This window comes from Vespula pensylvanica, chromosome 1 (assembly GCF_014466175.1).
Source record: "Vespula pensylvanica isolate Volc-1 chromosome 1, ASM1446617v1, whole genome shotgun sequence".
NCBI lineage: Eukaryota > Metazoa > Arthropoda > Insecta > Hymenoptera > Vespidae > Vespula > Vespula pensylvanica.
The window spans coordinates 16,150,696-16,169,564 of NC_057685.1; the positions used below are offsets into that span (position 1 = coordinate 16,150,696).

Below are 18,869 nucleotides of genomic sequence, written 5' to 3' on the forward strand. Positions count from 1 at the left end.
ACGACGAAAATCCTAAAGAAAGCAAGATGAAGTAATAAAAAAAATATTTCTCAGTTTTCTGTTTTACCAGCATGTAATTTGATCCACAATGACGTAGTTGTATTCTCGACCGTAGGTTAGTCATCCAATTCTTTTTATCAGTATGAACTTCGTTTTATCGAAAATGGATGGCGTATATGGAATCCATAAAAGCCTTACTGATGATACTCTATGAAATCTTGTTTCATATGTATACATTTGCATACATATGTACAAGTATATATGCTGTACGTATCTATCTATGTACTTCAAAATAGAAACGGAAGTTGTTCAGTATGGGCTATCAAAAGATTAGCCTCCGATTGAATGACGTAAGCGTAACATTGTGTAGGCGAGTTATGAATGAAAAAGATTTGAAGATAGAATTATCGCGATGATTTCCGAATCAATAAATGAATCTATACGAAAATATAATCCTCCATTAAACGAATTGAATTTTTTAAAATAATCAACATTTTTATGTGCACATATTTTAATCTAACTTTATATCTAATAGATCAGTAAATGACCTTTCTGTTAGTGAAAACGTTTTATTAAACTCTGAAAGTTACAATAGCGGTAGAGTTTTTCTTGGTTTATTATTTTTTTTTTTTTCCTTTTTTTTACTTGCTGTTTGCTATAGAATCACATATAGGATTACAACATCAGCGTTTCTTTAAGGAGGGGCTATTCACGTGTAACTGACATGGTACATCTTTTTTCTTTTCTTTTTCTTCTTCTTCCTTTTCATATTTTTTGCAATGATCGAACGCATATATTATATATCATGGGAAAGTATATCTTAATTTTTCATTTTACAATCTATATAAAAATTGTAACGTTACCATTGCATTTTTTGACTGCAACAAAGGTAATCCCAAAAATATATATACATATATTTATATACCTAATAATAAACGGACAAAGTACATCAACTTTCACGTAAAAGCCATACGTTAATAACTTATTTGATAAGACGATGATTAATCTAAAATCCTTCTTATACAAAGCTATCCATGTTGATTATCCGTAAAAAGCCCGGATCGTAGTAACGGAGTAGTTTTGAACTGAATAAGAGGAACTTACAGTTCTTTAAAAGAAATATATATATATGTATGTGTATATATATATATGTATATGTATATGTATGTATGTATATACAAAACATTGCGTGCGTATACCTGTATATAACCAGTCAGCGAATACTATTTCGAAAGAATTGCATATGCATGTATATAATGATTAAAAATAACGATTGAGAGATTGCCTTTCTTTAATCGTTTACTTTCCCTCGTTTTATGCACTTATTTTTTTTTTATTTTATTATATATCAGAATCTATGAATTTTTTGAACTATCGCAACATTCTTTATTGTTTTGTTACTACGATCGTTCCACGGCAGAGGGAAAGAGTATCTTATTATCACAATATGAACGTTCTTCTTTTTCATTTTCTTCTTGTTTTCTTAAATAAACTTTAAATCTCTCGTATTAGTTGCCATTTTGGTTGTTACCATACCCTGAACAGGATATATTACACGTTTAACCGGTACTCTGTGTGTTTAACTTAAGGTTGATTCTTTTTTCTCTTTTCTCTTTATATATATATATATATATATATATATATATTTATATTTATATATTTATATATATATATTTATTTATAAGAGAGAAAAAATGCTTCGCGAAAAAGAAGATAGGCTCGCATGAAGTACGATTTAGAAACTACAAGATCACGTGAGAGTTCAAGAGAGTTCAGATGACTATATAAGTTGTGTGTTGTGCTTGGCATACATACTTCCTAGTATTTATTTATTTTTTCTTTTTTTCTTTTTTTCTTTTTTAATTTTATCATTCTACTCTTTAATATTACGCATAAATTACTTCGCGTATGATCAAGCGCATTCTCACTCACGAATATACTTGGATTGTATTAGAGAAATGTTCAATACAAACATACAACGATATTAACGTTCGTTTTAATTAACAAATAATTTATGTGAATTCCATTGTTAATGTCATCTATTATCGAACTGCTAATCTCTCTTATATTAAATAGATGCATTCAAAAATTGTAAATAAAAAAGGAATTAAATTATTAATGATCAAATCGAAAGTACTTTCTCACGAACGTTTCTAATCGTTGATCAGCTAGCTGTTCTTCGCATTTAATCCAAGCATTTTTTGAGAAGAGTAACATACGCGGTTTATTTTATTTATTATAGACACAACTTAGTTGAAAAAGTCCTCATGACACTTTCTCGTCGTGATTCGAAGCTCACTCGAATCTAATTCGCAGAAAACGCTGGGCAGGAGCAATGATTCTATAATAATAATAATAATAATCATAGTAATAATAAGAATAACAATTAATATTCTACGTTATAAACGAATGTTCTCATACTTGCTAATTGTAAGCAAACGCAGGAAATATACATATACATATTGCTGTAATGGACGAATATATATACATATATATATATATACATATATATATACACATATACATATACACATGTATATATACACATAGACGAATATATATATATATCGTGAGAAGCATTTCAAGGTAACTCTTTTGCGAATTATCGAGCATATAATTATTTTTTGATGACTCTCGACTAGAATCCACAATCTTATGTATACAAAATTGGAAGAAAAGATTTGATAAGTAGAAAATGCAAATCAGAAAATTGTATGTTAATCATAATAGATCTTACAATTAAATATCGGCGAATGGAAGAAATCTATTTTATTCGAAGAAGCTGCGTTTTCATAAGCGTAATTCGTTTTTCTTTTTATTATTCTTCTTTTCCACGTGCTTTGGATCGTGTTTTCGAATTAGGTATTATTGGCCGTTTTTCAACGTTTCACCTTTCATCCCTTCTCAACGTTCTTACGTAGCCATGCAAGCAACGATAAAACGCATCGAGAAGGGATCAAAAGAAAATACGCTCATTAAAAAATTGCATTGAAAACTGCCATTAGAGAGCTTAAATTATCCATACTATATATTTACACGCGTTAGTTTTCAAACGGAAGTTCGAGCATGTGCCGTATCAATGTTTTTAATGGCACAGCACTACAGACACATTATGTAAGTAGTATGTGATGATCCTTTTTTCGCGTCCATAATCGATAATTTTTTGAAAAATCTCAAAGAGAGATATTTTTCGGAAAAATTAATGACCGCGGTACGAATTAGGAGATAGCTTTCTTATAGTTAATTAATTATTATATTATATTATATCGACTCTCTTATCTTTAAATAGACATTTCTTACTAACTTCAGAGATAACTCATATTTTATAATAAATAACACTAGAGTGTATATGCTCTTCATTTTACTCTCTCTCTCTCTCTCTCTCTCTCTCTCTCTCTCTCTCTCTCTCTCTCTCGCTCTCGCTCTCGCTCTCGCTCTCGCTCTCTCGCTCTCTCTTTCTTTTTTGTCAATCTTTTATACGTATTTATATCACTGCACCAGATGGCTAACAGTAAATAAATAAAATTTACCACGAAAGACGAATACACGAGGACATTCCCTTGATGAAAATTTCTTTGCCATCTGGCGCGTATCGCTTCGTTAAATTACCTTATATGAAGTTAAATTTGTAATAACTTTAAGTGGACCCCAACGGTAGTCGAACGTATACGCCCACGTGATGGGAAAAGTTTTGCTACCGCAGTAAAATTCGAACGTATGCATATGATTACGTTCTTACTTAAACGACAATACAAAAAAAGAAATTACGATCGATATATCGTGACGTTAGATATGAAACGATTTTTATCGATCACAGGACATGGAATAATAATTAATTTGTTAAAGCGAATTTGGCAGCGCTTTTTTTAATCGACCCTATCGCTGTTGCACGAGATAGGTACGAATATTTGAATAATAATTAATATTCATTACTTTTGGAACACATGAAATATTTTTCTTTCTTTCTTTCTTTCTGTCTCTTCTCTTTCTCTCTCTCTCTCTCTCTCTCTTTCATTTCCTGTTTCGAAACGAATTTATAGTTATGTATTTAAAAATTTGATAACCATTATCTCGTCAGCGAAAGGATCGATATTTTTTATCCCGACGATCGAATAAATAATACATATGTATATACTCTTGGCGAATAAAATATCATCTCGCTGGTCTTCCCGTCACGCGGGCAAAGAAGATTTAGTTTTTCCCTCTTTCGCTCCTATCTGCTTAAAAGTATAAATATCCTAATGTAAATAGAGAATTTAAATATTTGTTATTCGAAAGACACATAGATTTCGCATAATGCTGCGCTCGCAAGATTGCTGTAAATTCTTATACACCATTATTTATTTTATTTTCTATCATTATTCCTCATTATCATCATCACCGTCATCATCATCATCGTCATCGTCATCGTCAACATCATCCTCATTGGTTATTCTTCTCTTGCCCATTCTTTTTCCATTTTACTAAAATTTTAACCCTCGATAAAATAGCATCGAGATTAAGTGCAAGTGCTGGATAAAACGTATCGATAAGTCCTAGCTAAAAGTAACGACACTTATTCTTATTATTATTATTATTATTATCCTTCTCTCAACTCTTCCCAACCCACCATTTCCTCGCCCACAATAAAATCTTCATTTTTCTCTTCTTCTTCGTCTTCTGTATTTTTACTTTCGTATATCGCCCTTTCTTCGAACATTCCGCTCCCATTCTTCTCCCTATATCATCGTCCTACGTCAAAAATGGGGAATTCGTTTAGTATATACAAGGCTCGTATTTGAAAAATGCGAGCAATGTCGGATGCTGTGTAAGTACGTATTTGAGTGTATGTGTATCTATGCGTATGCGTGTTCGAGAATCTCATGTAAAATTTGTTTTTCCCCATCATCGGTAACCCTCCTCCTTTCTTTTAATAATAAAACGAATAGATAGATATCGACATCTATTTTTGATCCTTCTTTCTTAGTGCTAAATAAAAACATCACCCATAACTCTTCTCCTTCGTGTACGCGAATAAATAATCTTAAAATCGGACGTATGTATGTAAGCTTATTATATCAAACGCTTTGTTCCTTTTTTTTATTCTTTTTTCTTTTTTTCTTTTTTGTTTTTTACCTCGATTGAAAACATTTCGTTTCATCGTAAATCCTGAATAATAAAAAAACAACAAATAGTAAAATATCAATCGATTGTATCTCCTCAATTGTACATATTCCGAAAGACAGAAAATTTGTTTTAAGATAGACGGGATAAACGATTTCCTAACTTTTGTAATTTCGAGATTAATTCAATCGTCTCGAGATTTCTGAAACAAACGAGCTTAGCAGAAAGAAAGAAATGAAGTATTCTTGTGGAATATATTGGAATATTGGTTTCCAAGATTGGCACGTAAAATCACATGGAATTTATTACCAACTGTCCGTCCAATCTCCGTATCTCATTTTCTCCTATTCTTTCCTTCTTCCTCGCTCTCTTATACCCTTTGTTTCTCTCTTTAGTACCTAATCAAAACGATACACGTATTTTTCATGCCCTGTTTAGTCTCAAGAGAAAAAAATCAAAAAACTCGATTGGATCGTTCTCATTTGTTTCCTAATCCCCGTCTAACGTATGTAGTAGTATGTAAGTACTTGTGCAGAGAAGTATAACGAATCCTTCCGATAATTCGTATGAGTTCTTTGTGTGTTTTTTTCTTTTTTTCATTTTTTATATGCGTTCTATTCTATATATATATATGTATATATATGTATGTATGTATGTATTTATGTATGTATGTATGTATATACATATAACACGCTTTTGTACAGAGATTTCATCGGTTTTGTCAGAAAAAAGTTTAGTCTTTTGTAGTGGTAACGAGCTCCGTCGCTAATGTACAGGGTGCCCATATTAACCGAGCCATTTCGAATTTTTTTTTTTTTTTTTCTTTGAGATTTCTTATACCGAACGAAATAATTTCATCGACTCGTTTATTTATCACTTTTAATATATTTCATTATTTCGAATATATGTATGTATCGATTGGGCTTAATTATTTCTTTTCCCTCCATTTTGTCCCATTAAATTTGGCTTACTTTTAAATGAATGAAATTGATCGAAATAGGTTGAAAGAACGAGCACCCAATACACTTTACAGAAAAGTGCACTTTCCTCAGTAATGTTAAGTACTGAGTACACGGTACGTACGTATATATATAATATGTATAGTATAGTATTATGTATATATATATATGTGTGTGTATAATATGTATATGCATTATTTATATATAGAAAGTTACAAAAGATAAAAGAATCGAGTACAATGTACATATACAGGGCATCATAAGAGACATCACGATGTCTCGACGGATTTCCTTCTATTACTTTCTAACCATGGAGAATCTCTCTCTTTCTTTATCTATCTCTGCCTCTATCTCTCATATACTCTCTTTTTTCCTCTAACATTTTCACAATTTCTATCTCGTTCGTATTCCTTTGTTTCACGATTTCTTTTTTGTTCATACATTTTCTCTCTTTCTTGTTCTCTGTATTTTCTTTCTCTATCTAATCTTCTGTCTCTCCTCCTCTCTCTCTCTTTATCACTCCTATCTTTTCTTCTTTCTCTTTTGCTCTCTGATTCACGCAGATCAGACTCGTGATGCAAAGATTAGGCTTCGTCTGGATAAGAGCTTTGCGAGCTACGCTTCTTCTTATGGTTACCGTGATGTTGATGATGATGATGATAATGATGGTGCTGTTGTTGCTGTTGTTGCTGTTGCTGATGATCTTGCTGTTGCTCGGTTCGCATAAGAGCGTCGGTTTCCGGCTGATTCTGATGACCGACTAAAAGGTCGAGGGTACCTCTGGATACCATCGCCTGATGATGGTGTTCGTTCGTCGGTGGGGGAAGAGGAGTGGCTACGGGAGAATCCGCTGGTAGGGGAACGCAATGTAGAACGTAACATCTCACGGCAGCCAGGATGATACCTAAAAGTTCCAAAGTTTTTCTTTATTTTTGACAAGGTTCTTTGTTATGGTTTCATTTGAAAAAATCCTCTAGAAAGTTAAGCAATCATTTTTGTTTCTCTTTATTCTTCTAAGAAAAATAATAGTACGACTACTTGGAAAAAATGTATTGTCGTTGTTCCAGCTCTGTTATTTGGTGGTTTGTTATTATATGGGATCAGAAATTTTTTCTTACTTTCTAAAAAGAATCCAAGAGAGAAAGTCAAGAGATAAAACCCTAGAAAGATACAGATTAATGTAACGAAAGATAAACTTACCGAGTAAGAGCAAAGTGGCGCCTGCGATGAGTAGAGCGAGTCTGTGGTCGGTGGTCGTTGCCCCCGGGGCAAGTTGGACAAGACCAACCACGAGTACCACTGCACCCAACAACAGACACACCACGACTGCGTGCAAACCGGATATCTGCGAATAACGACACTGTTAGGAGATCTAGCGAATTGTCGGGAGAGACTCGAATCGAATTGCGTCATGAAACTATCGGAAGATTCCAATGGAATGACGTCTCCTCAAATATTTATTTTCATTTTAATCGAACGCGCTTTAGAAATATTGACAAAAGAGTTCTAAGTTTATATGTATCGATTGAAATAATATAATAAAGAATCTTGTGTCGAAGTACGTTTAGGTGTATAGAATGATTCACCTCGCATGATCGTTGAATATAACTCTTCTATGCTAAAGGATTCTTCGAAAGAGCTGTTTAATGAAAGTTTTAGTATTTTAATCTTTTTAATCGATCTACCTAAAGAAAGAGAGAAGGAGAGAAAAAAATAGAAACAGAAAGTCAAGGCTATGATTGTTATTAAATAAAAGCTGATCTCGTAACGCAAAGTTATAAAATCAATCATGAATGATAATAAATCGTCTAAAAGTGAAAGAAAATTTTCTGATACGTTTCCTAGTAACGTGTCAATGACCTCGCTCGTTCGTTCGCCCGAGGAGATATTTTCCCAAGGAAGAAAAAGAAAAAAATGAAGACTTTAAATAGGTCAAGAGAAAACGGAAATGTCCTCGTTGTGAAAGATTAAAACGTAGATTACCTTGCCGCAAAGATAAAGCTCTGGAAGCGGTTCTAGATGACTATTGTGTCCGTGGGGACTAGGTGTAGGTGGTGAACCTTGAAGGGGTGGCATCCATTGGCCGCCCAAATAAAGCTGACTTGGTCGCTTTAGCCTCTTTTCTTGTCTTCTACGTTCATGGCGTACAGCCACTGCTGGCATGGCCCCGATCATTCTGCAAACGTGTAATCGTGAATAATTACGCTTATAAATGCCGATCGATCGGCTCGCCATCGTTCCTTCACTGTTTTCTTTTTTTGCTTCTGATAGAATAAAGAGAAATATGATGGAAAGAGAGAAAGAGAGAGAAAGAGAGAGAGAGAGAGAGAGAGAGAGAAAATACCCACATCTCTCATTTTCGAAATGGAAAAGAAAAGCGAAAGCGGAAATGAATCGTTCACCTTGGCAATTTTTCAATCCTACTTTCCTACCTTTTCTCCAACACGTTTTCTTCTTTCACAGAAAAGATATCGATCGTTCCTCATTGAGTTTAATCCATAATAACGTTATTCACGTGTACAGGATATAAAAAGAAACGGAATAAGCCAAATCGTTAATTACTCCGATAGAAATAAATGTTAATCGGTGCATTGACGATTGAAATTTGCACTGATATTCTCGTTACATTTGTTTCTAATATATCACTACCTGTTACGATTTCAATAGAATTACCGAAGTGACAAGTGACTATCTATGTGTCTATATCGGAAGATCGATAATATGGCGAACAAAATTGTAATTGGTTTTCATTCGTATCACCGATGTAGAATTATTTATTCATAGTTGAACAGTTATCGAATGATACTGGTGATGACGTCAGCGCTAATCGATTTTTGTAGTAAACGAAGTAGGGAACGCGGTTTCCTAAATATGCAAATATGTATTTTCTAAATATGAAATGTTTTTATCGTCTTGATAAATGTAAACATGCCTATCTACTATGTATACCCGTTCTATAAACCCTATCGTGTGTTCAAACGTTCGAAGACCTAGATATACGAACATAATACATACATACAACATACATATACTTATTTCGTATAACCAGTGAAATGTCAACCAACTAATATTCTAAACCAAGATAATAAAAAACGTGATTATAAAGACTATAAATCGAGAGTAAAAAAAGCGATATGTCGCGCGATCGAAGACTCGATAAGGGAACTCGGTCGAAAATAAAATTAACGTCGAAACGAAAAAAAGAAAAAAAAAAAGAAAAAAAAAGAAAAAAAAGGAAAAAAGATAAAAAAGAAAAAAAAAACAAGAAAAACGAATTGATCCAACAAGCTGATCCAACACGATCTGGACACGAAAACGTTGGAAGAAAACAAAAATGATATCACAGGGCTATCTCTCCCGATAATCGTCACGTACATACCTTCCCTTATCAGAATGTCGTTCTCGTTTGTAATGATCATCGGCGTGGAAAGAAAAGTTGTACAATGAAATGTTGGATTTAACGAGAGGCGGAAGCGCGCAGGGTAGTTTCGTCGGTGGGTTCGTGAACCGCGAGACGGTATGAACTTTGGTGACCTCTGGTGACCCCGTCGGTCGATACGTCACTACATCCAGCCTTTGCCAGCGACAGGCTCCCCTGGGCGCTCGAAAGCAAGCGCTCGAAAGCTTTCATGGGGGTTCTGCACCGTGAAGTAAAAGGGAACCAACTTTCAAGCGTAATCGTCCAAATCATGTCGTTCCCTTTTCTCTAGTACTATACTTGCTATCCATTAAGAAATGGTGAATAGCAGAATCGATTTATCAGTGAAAGAGAGAGAAAGAAAGACAGAGAGAAAGAGAGAGAGAGAGAGAGGAGAAAGAGAGAGAAAAAAGAGAGAGAGGAAGAGAGAGAAAGAGAAAGAGAAAGAGAAAGAGAGAGAAAGAGAGGACGCTGCTGATCGCAGCGTAAAGCTCGTGACGTTAGATAGAAGAGGCAGAGAGAGAAGGGGGGAGGGAGAGAAAGAGGAAATATCGATTACCGCCTTATACTACTTCGGTTCCGTACAGTTTTGGATTTCAACCTTGCTTCCTTTCTTCCTATTTCCATCAATCTAAACCTTACGCTGTCATTTATTTCTTACGGAGAACTCGGTCAAAATATTTCATTGAATTATAGTCGCTATTGTTAATGCAGATTGAACGACAATTCGAGTGGATATGTAAATTATGAAAAAGTAAGTTATAATGTAGTCTTGATAATCGAGATAATGTATTTCGATTTGATCGGAGGAATGTTAAACATTTTTTTTTTTGTTTTTCCTTCTTTTTTCCGAGCTTCCAACGTGAAATCGATAAAAACGAGAGATCAACGTCATAAAGGAAGTTTCATTAGAGAGATTACAATGTGAAATTTACATGAACCTTATGAAAATAAGCACGAGATAAGATCGAGAATCCTAATGATATGGAATCTACAGTTACTACTATACCAATGTTTTCTCTTTATTTTATTGGACATGCATAGAGAACACGTCGAGTTTTGATCGAAAAAATATTAAAATCTGTTTCTTTTTTAAAACAATTTAAAAGTTGTTTAAAAAAAATTCATTGGATGATTTTAATGTACCAATCGAACTATAAAATCAAAATCGTTTACTTCGTTATTCCCAGAAGAATTTTTGCTCTTGAAAAAGTTAACAATCTTTTTGATTTAGTTTGGAAACGTCATTAACAGAGTAATTACTTTTTCGTATGATTGTATTTCCAATGCCGACGAATACAATTTTCGCTCTCCGGTTATAACAAAAACATAATTCTTTTATGTACACCTGCACGCTCGTATAACATTTTCACATTTCATAGTTCATATTTGTTTATTTATTTTCCTGTTTTTAGTGAAAACATACGAAATCTATATTTCATAGTATATTTTGTTAAAAATTGTGAAAATGCTTGTAAAATTGAGGCATTAATTGTGTAAAGTTCATCGTTGAACGTAGCAGAATTATAAGATGAATCACTATGAAAATGACAGCATGCTGGATACACGCCATGAAAGTATGAGTCATGCTTTTGCATCTTCTTAGAATCGTGTCAAAGAAGATCAATCGATAGGAAGGGATTTGTTCATTACCCAAAATAAATCCGTTACCGTTCTTACGTTGAAGCTCGTAATTAGAAAGAAAATGATTTCCATAATTCCAAATGAGATTTCAAAAGAGATTTTCCGAGAAAATTATATTCCTATAAGTCTTTATTAAGCCTTATCATCTTATTCGAAAGCTCGAACTATCTGATTATCTCTTTACTCGACGAGTTTTATAATGAATGAATAAATGAAAAATTTTAATTTATAATTAAACAAAACTTACTGAGGTGTCTACTATAATCTATGTTACTATTTTATATTATATAAAATAAAAAAGTGAAGTCATAATATAACCGTAGAAATAAGCGTATACTTATGAATGATAAGTAGGTATATTTTATATATCCTATTCAATAAAGTATCACCATTCGCCGGTGATCATTTTGATCATGATTGTCTCGGAACGAGGTTTCTCAATTGGTTAGCTAGTGCTAGCTTAAAGTAGGACAACCGACTTGTCTCGACTATACTGTGTTTCCGTAACGTCACCATCCAGAAGGAAATATCTAAAACCGAAACGAACTGGCTTTAGCCGTCTCGGCGCCGAATCAGCAACTGCGAAGAAAGAGAATAAAGTAGGAAATACTGTTCATGTCAAATTCATTGTTTATCTTCTCTTTTTGTCTCACCACTAACCGAAAGAAAACTCACGACTTCCTATCCGATGGAGAATATCTTGTGAAGATTTTCATTTACTGCTTGTAAAATATCGTAGAAAAATATTTTGAACGACCCGACCAACTCCAAGAGGATAAACGTGTAGGTGTATGTATCTTTGAAGTGCGCATTCCTCAAGGCTGTTGCTTCTCAGAAGACAGTATAATTTTCTACGAAGAATATTATACTCCAGGCTCTTTTAAAAAACGGCCCTGTCAACCGAGAGATTTAAGATTTAGAAAGAGTAATGTTCGCAAAATGTTAATTCAACTCCGATACTTATTGCAGAGGACTTAAGTGCAAATATAAATGAATTATTCAGAATAAAATATTGTCTAGCCTTCTTTATTTTCTCCTCACTTCGATAAATCCCCCTCGTTTTCGATTCTATAAATAAAACATTTGAAACATTAGAGTTTGCAATAAGAATAGACAAAGATAAGAGAACGTTTTCGGTGAAATTCGAGGTTCTTGTACCAATTATGGTTCTACCGAATCGTTTATTTAAACTTTAACGAAACACAAATTTGAGAGATACCTATTCGCTTCTTGAAAATACGAAGATCAAGACATACACGGAAGAAACGTTTTGCGATCGTGTTATACGTTTTTCCCATTCGGTTGCCTTCAAATACAAACTCTAAAAGCGAACAAGTTTCATGAGTGTGTTTACATTAAAGGAAAACCATGTTCCGTCGCAAGATACAGCTGTGAAATCTTGAATCTGAAAATACAATTAAGAAATACATTACGCTTCTGCACACTCAAAGAAATAGTTACCTCGAAATATTTCAAATGAACGATTAAAAGAGTGAACGAAAGAATAACTCTGCGTTTTTAAAAAAATACCATAAGTAATTTATGTTTAAACGTTATTTCTTTACATTGACGATAGTTCGATCTCGAAATTTGATTAATTACTGATAATTCGAAGAAGTAAGAAAATACTTATATTACGAAGAGAATTTAAAACAAACTTTTCTTTTTTTCTTTTTGTTTTTTTTTTAAGCATTTAAAGTATCCTCCATTAATGCTCTTTAAAACGGGAATGAGTTCAATTTCCTCTAATTGTCGATAGTAGGCAGCCTCGTATTATCGATAAAAGCTGGAGGAAATTGCAATTAGAACTTTGAGAGAGATAAATCGTTGACCCTGTTTTCTTTTTCTTTTTCTTTTTCTTTTTGTCACTGATTTTGTTTTTCTTTTTTCCTCATTTCTTTTCTTTTTTTATTGGATTAACCTTCCCGATAGTACAAACAAGCATCAAACGAAACTCTTATCGTTTCTTTTTTTCTCGGAGACATTAGAAGAAATCTCGTTGATTCTACTTCAGGAGCATTCACTTTGACAATTTCAATGCACTTTCGATCGGTATAGTTAAAAGACAGTTTCGAGTACGTTACAACGCTCGAAATAGCCAACCTGACACGGATAACGTCAACGTAAAGAAGACTTTAATCGTTCATCCAAAGTGTAATTCACTTAGTTCGTTCTAGATTTCAAATATAATTCCATTTCTTTGCGTTCGATCAAGTACGTCACGGAGGCTTTATTAGCATAGTCGCTTTTGGGATGTATCAAGAGACAGGAGAGATAGATAAAAGTAGAGAGGAAGAGATAGATAGATACATGGATAGATAGATAGAGACAGAGAAAGAGAGAGATAAAGAGAGAGAGAGAGAGATAAAAAGAAGGAGAGAGAGAAAGAGAGAGAGATAACAAGAGGGAGATGAAGTCGAGGGGTATATGGAAGAGGTAATTGAGAGGGTATATCGAATTGAAGCTTATTGGTCCATCGCGTAAACAACAATTAGCCGGGCGTTAAGCCTCGGGACAATTTAATGTTTGAAATTATATCCTGAAGCCATAACGTTGAGTTTATAGAACGGTTGATACAGTTAATAAGAAATTTCAACGCGTTCGGCAGGAAGTTCATAATTTCTTTTAAAAAGATTTATCTAAGATAAAAACATAAAATATTGATTTGGAAAAGAAAAAGGAAGAAAAAAATAAACAAAAAGAAATATAATTCTTAATACATCGTAAGTTTCATTATAAAATCGATATATTGTAAAATTAAACGAAAATCAGAAATATTTTGTCATACGATACAAGTGTGCCCTTTAAATCGTTTTATCGTTAGACTTTACACTCTTGAGGAAAGTAAGAGTTTCGAGAGAAGCTCGTTCGTGACTCGAGTGTCATAGTACACATCGAACATAAAGAAAGTTGATATATACAATCGTAAAAAAAAACAGGTGTCACATTGTTCTGTTAGAAGATACTCGAGATATTCCGTATTTTGTCAATTCGAAATATGGATCGATTTTCCATAAAAGGAAAAAAAGGAAAATGTATATATCTCGCGATTCGAGAGAAAGAACAACCAAATTACAAAAGAATGGAGCGTTTCATAAAGATTTATTCTCGAAAAAGTCGTGCGTCAAATGTATAAGTGGTACAATAGAGAAATGGCATAAGAAAGCTTATTAGTTGCTAATCGTATAGTAATAATTGTAGGTAGCAGTAAATTGCAAATAGTGATGTGATAATATTTTAGTAACTATGAGAATGATTACGATTTTTACGGCTCGCTTATCGGCCCTCGATTTTCTCGCTTTCTTCTCTTTTTCTTTTTTTTCTTCTTTTCTTTTTTTTTATCTTATCATTTTTCATGCGATCACTTCGTCGTTTCTCGCTACGATATTAATATTCTTAAAGCTACGAAAAACGAAATCACTCGATTGATTTTTCTCATGTCGATCGGTAACACTCGAAGAAGGTACATACGTGTTTTTTTATTTAAAGAAGTACATGTCAAACAAATTTTCTCATTGCGTTAAAGAAATTATAAAGATATTGTAAAGCGTAAAAAGATATTCTACTGATTCAATTTTTGACGCATGGAAATAAGTTGAATTAAAAAAAAAAAAAAAAAAAAAAAGAAAAAAAGAATAAAAAGGCAAAAGAAAAACAAGAAAGGAATTTACGAAGAGAATTGAATTGGATACAAGAAACTCTTGGCAACGCACGATTATGATTTAATTAGCATAATCGATCGAAGAAATAAAATAAGTTTGACACGTCTGCCTTAAACTACTTTCTTTTTCGTAATTCGTTTTTCTTTTTTTCCTTTTCGCTCATTATCGGACTTTTACTAACGATCACGTAAATTCATTATGTTCGTCGACAAACAACTTAGAAATCCAAAAAAAGAACAAAAGAAAAATAAAAAAAGTTCTTCTTCCTCGTTGAACCAACGAAGAAACCTCTCATCGAACGATTATATGTGTATATACCGATACTCTTCTCTTCATCGACCAACTTCCCAAACGCGGGCTTGTTATTTTTATATTATTTTTTCCCCTCGCAAGCATCGTCGCAAACGGCTCGGAAACATTGTCCTTAATTTTCGAAGAATCGCCTTTCGCCGGTTCGCCTCGGGACAACGAGGAGAGACAAAAGGGTGCATACACGAAGAAAGAGATAGAAAGAGACAGAGAGAAAGATCTATCTCCTCAATTTCTTCGAGGATCGATAGATCGTTATGGACCAAATGTATGGAGGAAAAGAATTCATAGTCTTTGAAAAATCTTTTTCCTTGTTCCTTTTTTTCTTATCTACGGAAAAAGCTCTCTTTCTACGTCAATGATTCTCAAAGCATGGTGTATACGCTTCTAAGAGTTCCCGAGACTCCTTCTAAGATCCTCTAACTATGTGTATAATAAAATATAAAAAAAGAAAAATCTATTCTTTTATTTTAGATAAACAAAACCTACGAAACTTCTTTAAATGGGTATTTAAAAAAAAAAAAAAGAACGAAGGAAATAAAAAGGAAAGAAAAAACTAATAAGAGAGATCTGGTGATCAAGAAATTGAAGAATCTGTACTGTTTTTTCTTTTTTTTTTTTTACAAAGAAATGTCCTTGAAAAAATATTTGTAATGATCATAACGATCGATGATTGTTCAAGTACATCATTTCAAATCATCCTTGGCAATTCTCAATCAAACGTTTGTACCATCCTCGATTAAATTAGAAACTCGCGTGATATAAATCCTTTCTGAATGTAATCGGATCGGACGAGACGATCATTGCACGTTACCGTGTGACTCTGATGCTTCAAGTAGCACGTATGTACATATGTATGTAGTACGTAGCTACGTATGTAACTACATGAACTCTCGAGGTCAACGGCACGTGACGTCGATCGATTTATCCTACGCGATGGTTCTGATACCTTCTAATAACTCGAATAGAAGAGCATAACGTTGGAATAATAACGTATTAGTCTCTTAGACAAGACGTATATCGTAATCGGCTGTGTGTAATATTTAAACTTCTAAATATAATCTAGGGTATCTTCTTTTTTTCCTTTCTTCGTTCTCTTATGATTTTCTCGTTAAATCGAAAACTTGGCCTTAACACTAAGCCTTTGCATCCTTTTTCCTTCGTTTCAAAACAGATCACAAACACAAGCATACAGGCATACACACAGACGCACATACACACTCATACTCGCGCTCATATATCTCGAAGATCGAACAATCTATGTACTTAAATATGTATATTTAGATATGTCCGATCTAAATTCTCTCATTCAAAAAAAGAAAGAAATGGATTATCGTGTCTCTGGTATATAAGTTTTCACGACAACTCGTTATTACAAAGAAATGCCATTTTCGTTTTCTTTTTTTTTTTCGATCGTTCATAACATTTTTTAAGATTGATTTTAAAAGCCGCGAAGCTTCGCACTTTAAAATTATGTTCTCCTCTCTGCTCTCTTTACTTTTTGTTTTTGTTTTTTTCTTCTTTTCTTCTTTTTTTTTGTTCGTTTTTCTACTTCTTTTTCTTTTTTTTTTCCTTTCTTTCTTCGTTAAATCGAAGTTAACAGCTACGTGGTAATAAATAAATTGTACCACTTATTTTTCGAATAGAACTGTATCTCGGATCGACGAATCGGTGGGTATACCGATCATATAGAGAAAAGAGGATACAGACATATTTGCCAATCACGAAAGAATATATTAGATTGTTGCATCATTTCTATCCTTGATATAATATTAAACAGAGAAAGAGAGAGAAAGAGAGAAAGAGAGAGAGAGAGAGAGAGAAACAGAAATAAATATAATCGATCATTATTATCTGCAACTGTAACGGACAGCTCATTTCTCATTGATTCTGAAGGTAAACAAATTTACATCTTTTTGACGAGAGAATTCTGACGTAAGCCCGTGGAATATGATAGGAATTACGCAACAATCTAATAAATAAATATGTGTATATATATATATATGTATGTATGTATGTATGTCTGTATGCATGTATGTATGTACGTACGTAGATATATCTGTCTGTCTGTATGTATGTATGTATGTATGTATGTATGTATGTATGTATGTATGTATGTATGTATGTATGTATATACACAGTATTTTTCATGCATTTAAAAAATCACTCTCTTTTATAATGTACAACGATAAAAAAGTTTGTCAACTTGTATAGAATTAGAGCACGATTTTGATCGAAGGGGAAGAAGTATAGTATAGATAAACGACGATACCATTTCTTTCCTATTTCTTTTGCTTTTTCTTTTCTTTTCTCTTTATTTTTTCTTGTTTCCTTTCAATTCTCTTCTGTCTCTCTTATCTTTAAACAATTCATAAGTTTGAGCGAAGTAAAGAAGTATTATGCACCGTTTAAAATTAAGTTTTTTCAAATTAGTTTAGCAATGTCAGGCTTTTGGTCCTGGAAATGCGAGAAGTATCTCTTAATTATGTTGACAAAATAAAAAGAGAAAAATTATAAACAGAGCATTAAAACTTACCAGATATATATATATATATATATATATATATATATATATATACTTACTATATATATATTTGTATTTACGTACATATGTATATATATATATATATATATATATATATATATATATATATATATACATTAGCAAGTTTCTCGTAAAATTTAAGCTGAAGAGGCAATGTTTTACACGTTTCTTTTTATTAAATCTCTTGTTAATAAATTTTTCTGTTTCTTTTTGTCTTTTTTTTGTATGATATATTAAAGTACGAAAGATAATAACTAAGAATAAAGATAATAAACAAGACAAAGTGCTTTCCCATTGACGTCGAAAAGCTACAAAGAATATGAAACATCGTGAAAGGCACTTTCACTCAATTGTATGATCATAACAAATGCAACCATCTCTCTTTCTCTTTCATTCTTTTTCTCTCTCTTTCTCTCTCTTTCTTTCCCTTTCTCTTTCACGTTCTTTTTTCTATCTGACATACATACATTCTCCCATTCTTTTCGATTTCCTTTACGATTATATATAATAATATTTCCCCATCGGTCTTTGCAAGAGCGTACAAAAATTGGAATTGCGCAGGAATGCAAAAAGTGGAGACACCTTAATCTCTAATAAATGTATAAGAGTGTCTCAATTAAAAAAGGTACAGGTGTATATAATAATATAATATAATATAATATAATATAATATAATATAATATAATATAATATAATGTAATATAATATAATATATATATATATATATATATATATATATATTTACAGAGTAAGATTTTTCGAAAGAACATTCCATTTTTCATTTATCTCTCTGTCCTTGTTTTTTTTTTTCTTTCCGTTTTATTTTATTTTTTTTTTTTAATTATTACTCTTATTACTTTTCCCTCCTCTTCCCTTCCCTTCCATTCTCTTCTTCTCCTTCCTTCGCTTCTTTGCGTTGCGAATTCAATTTTTTTTTTTTTATTTTTTATTTTATCTTATTTTTTTCATTGGATCACAGAATGGTAGCGCCCGAGCGTGGCAATATTCTTACCTAAGACGTTAGAAGACGATCCGAGGATTGGTAGTAAAGAGAAACAAGAAAATAATTTGATTTTCTTGGATGGTATCGTCGTATTTGAAACAATGACGAAATCTTTAAGTTTCGAGGATAAAAAAAAAAGAAGAAGAAAAGAGAGAAAAAGGAAGAAGAAAAGGAAATTCAACCTTGTTTGGTCTGTGCAAATCGGATCGTTTTCGAAGGTCAACTCT

General features: G+C 32.7%; 1 protein-coding gene across 1 annotated transcript in view; it reads right to left on the reverse strand.

The window, feature by feature from the left end:
- Positions 1 to 553: 553 nt before the first annotated feature.
- Positions 554 to 18,869, reverse strand: part of LOC122635862 (putative uncharacterized protein DDB_G0288537) — a 42,551-nt gene continuing 24,235 nt past the window's right edge. Inside the window, exons 2-4 of the mRNA XM_043826549.1 lie at positions 8,046 to 8,238; positions 7,263 to 7,407; positions 554 to 6,966 (exon numbers count right to left, since the gene is read on the reverse strand). Coding sequence (XP_043682484.1) covers positions 6,647 to 6,966; positions 7,263 to 7,407; positions 8,046 to 8,237 — 657 coding nt within the window. The 5' untranslated portion in view covers position 8,238 and the 3' untranslated portion in view covers positions 554 to 6,646. The remainder of the gene's footprint in view (positions 6,967 to 7,262; positions 7,408 to 8,045; positions 8,239 to 18,869) is intronic.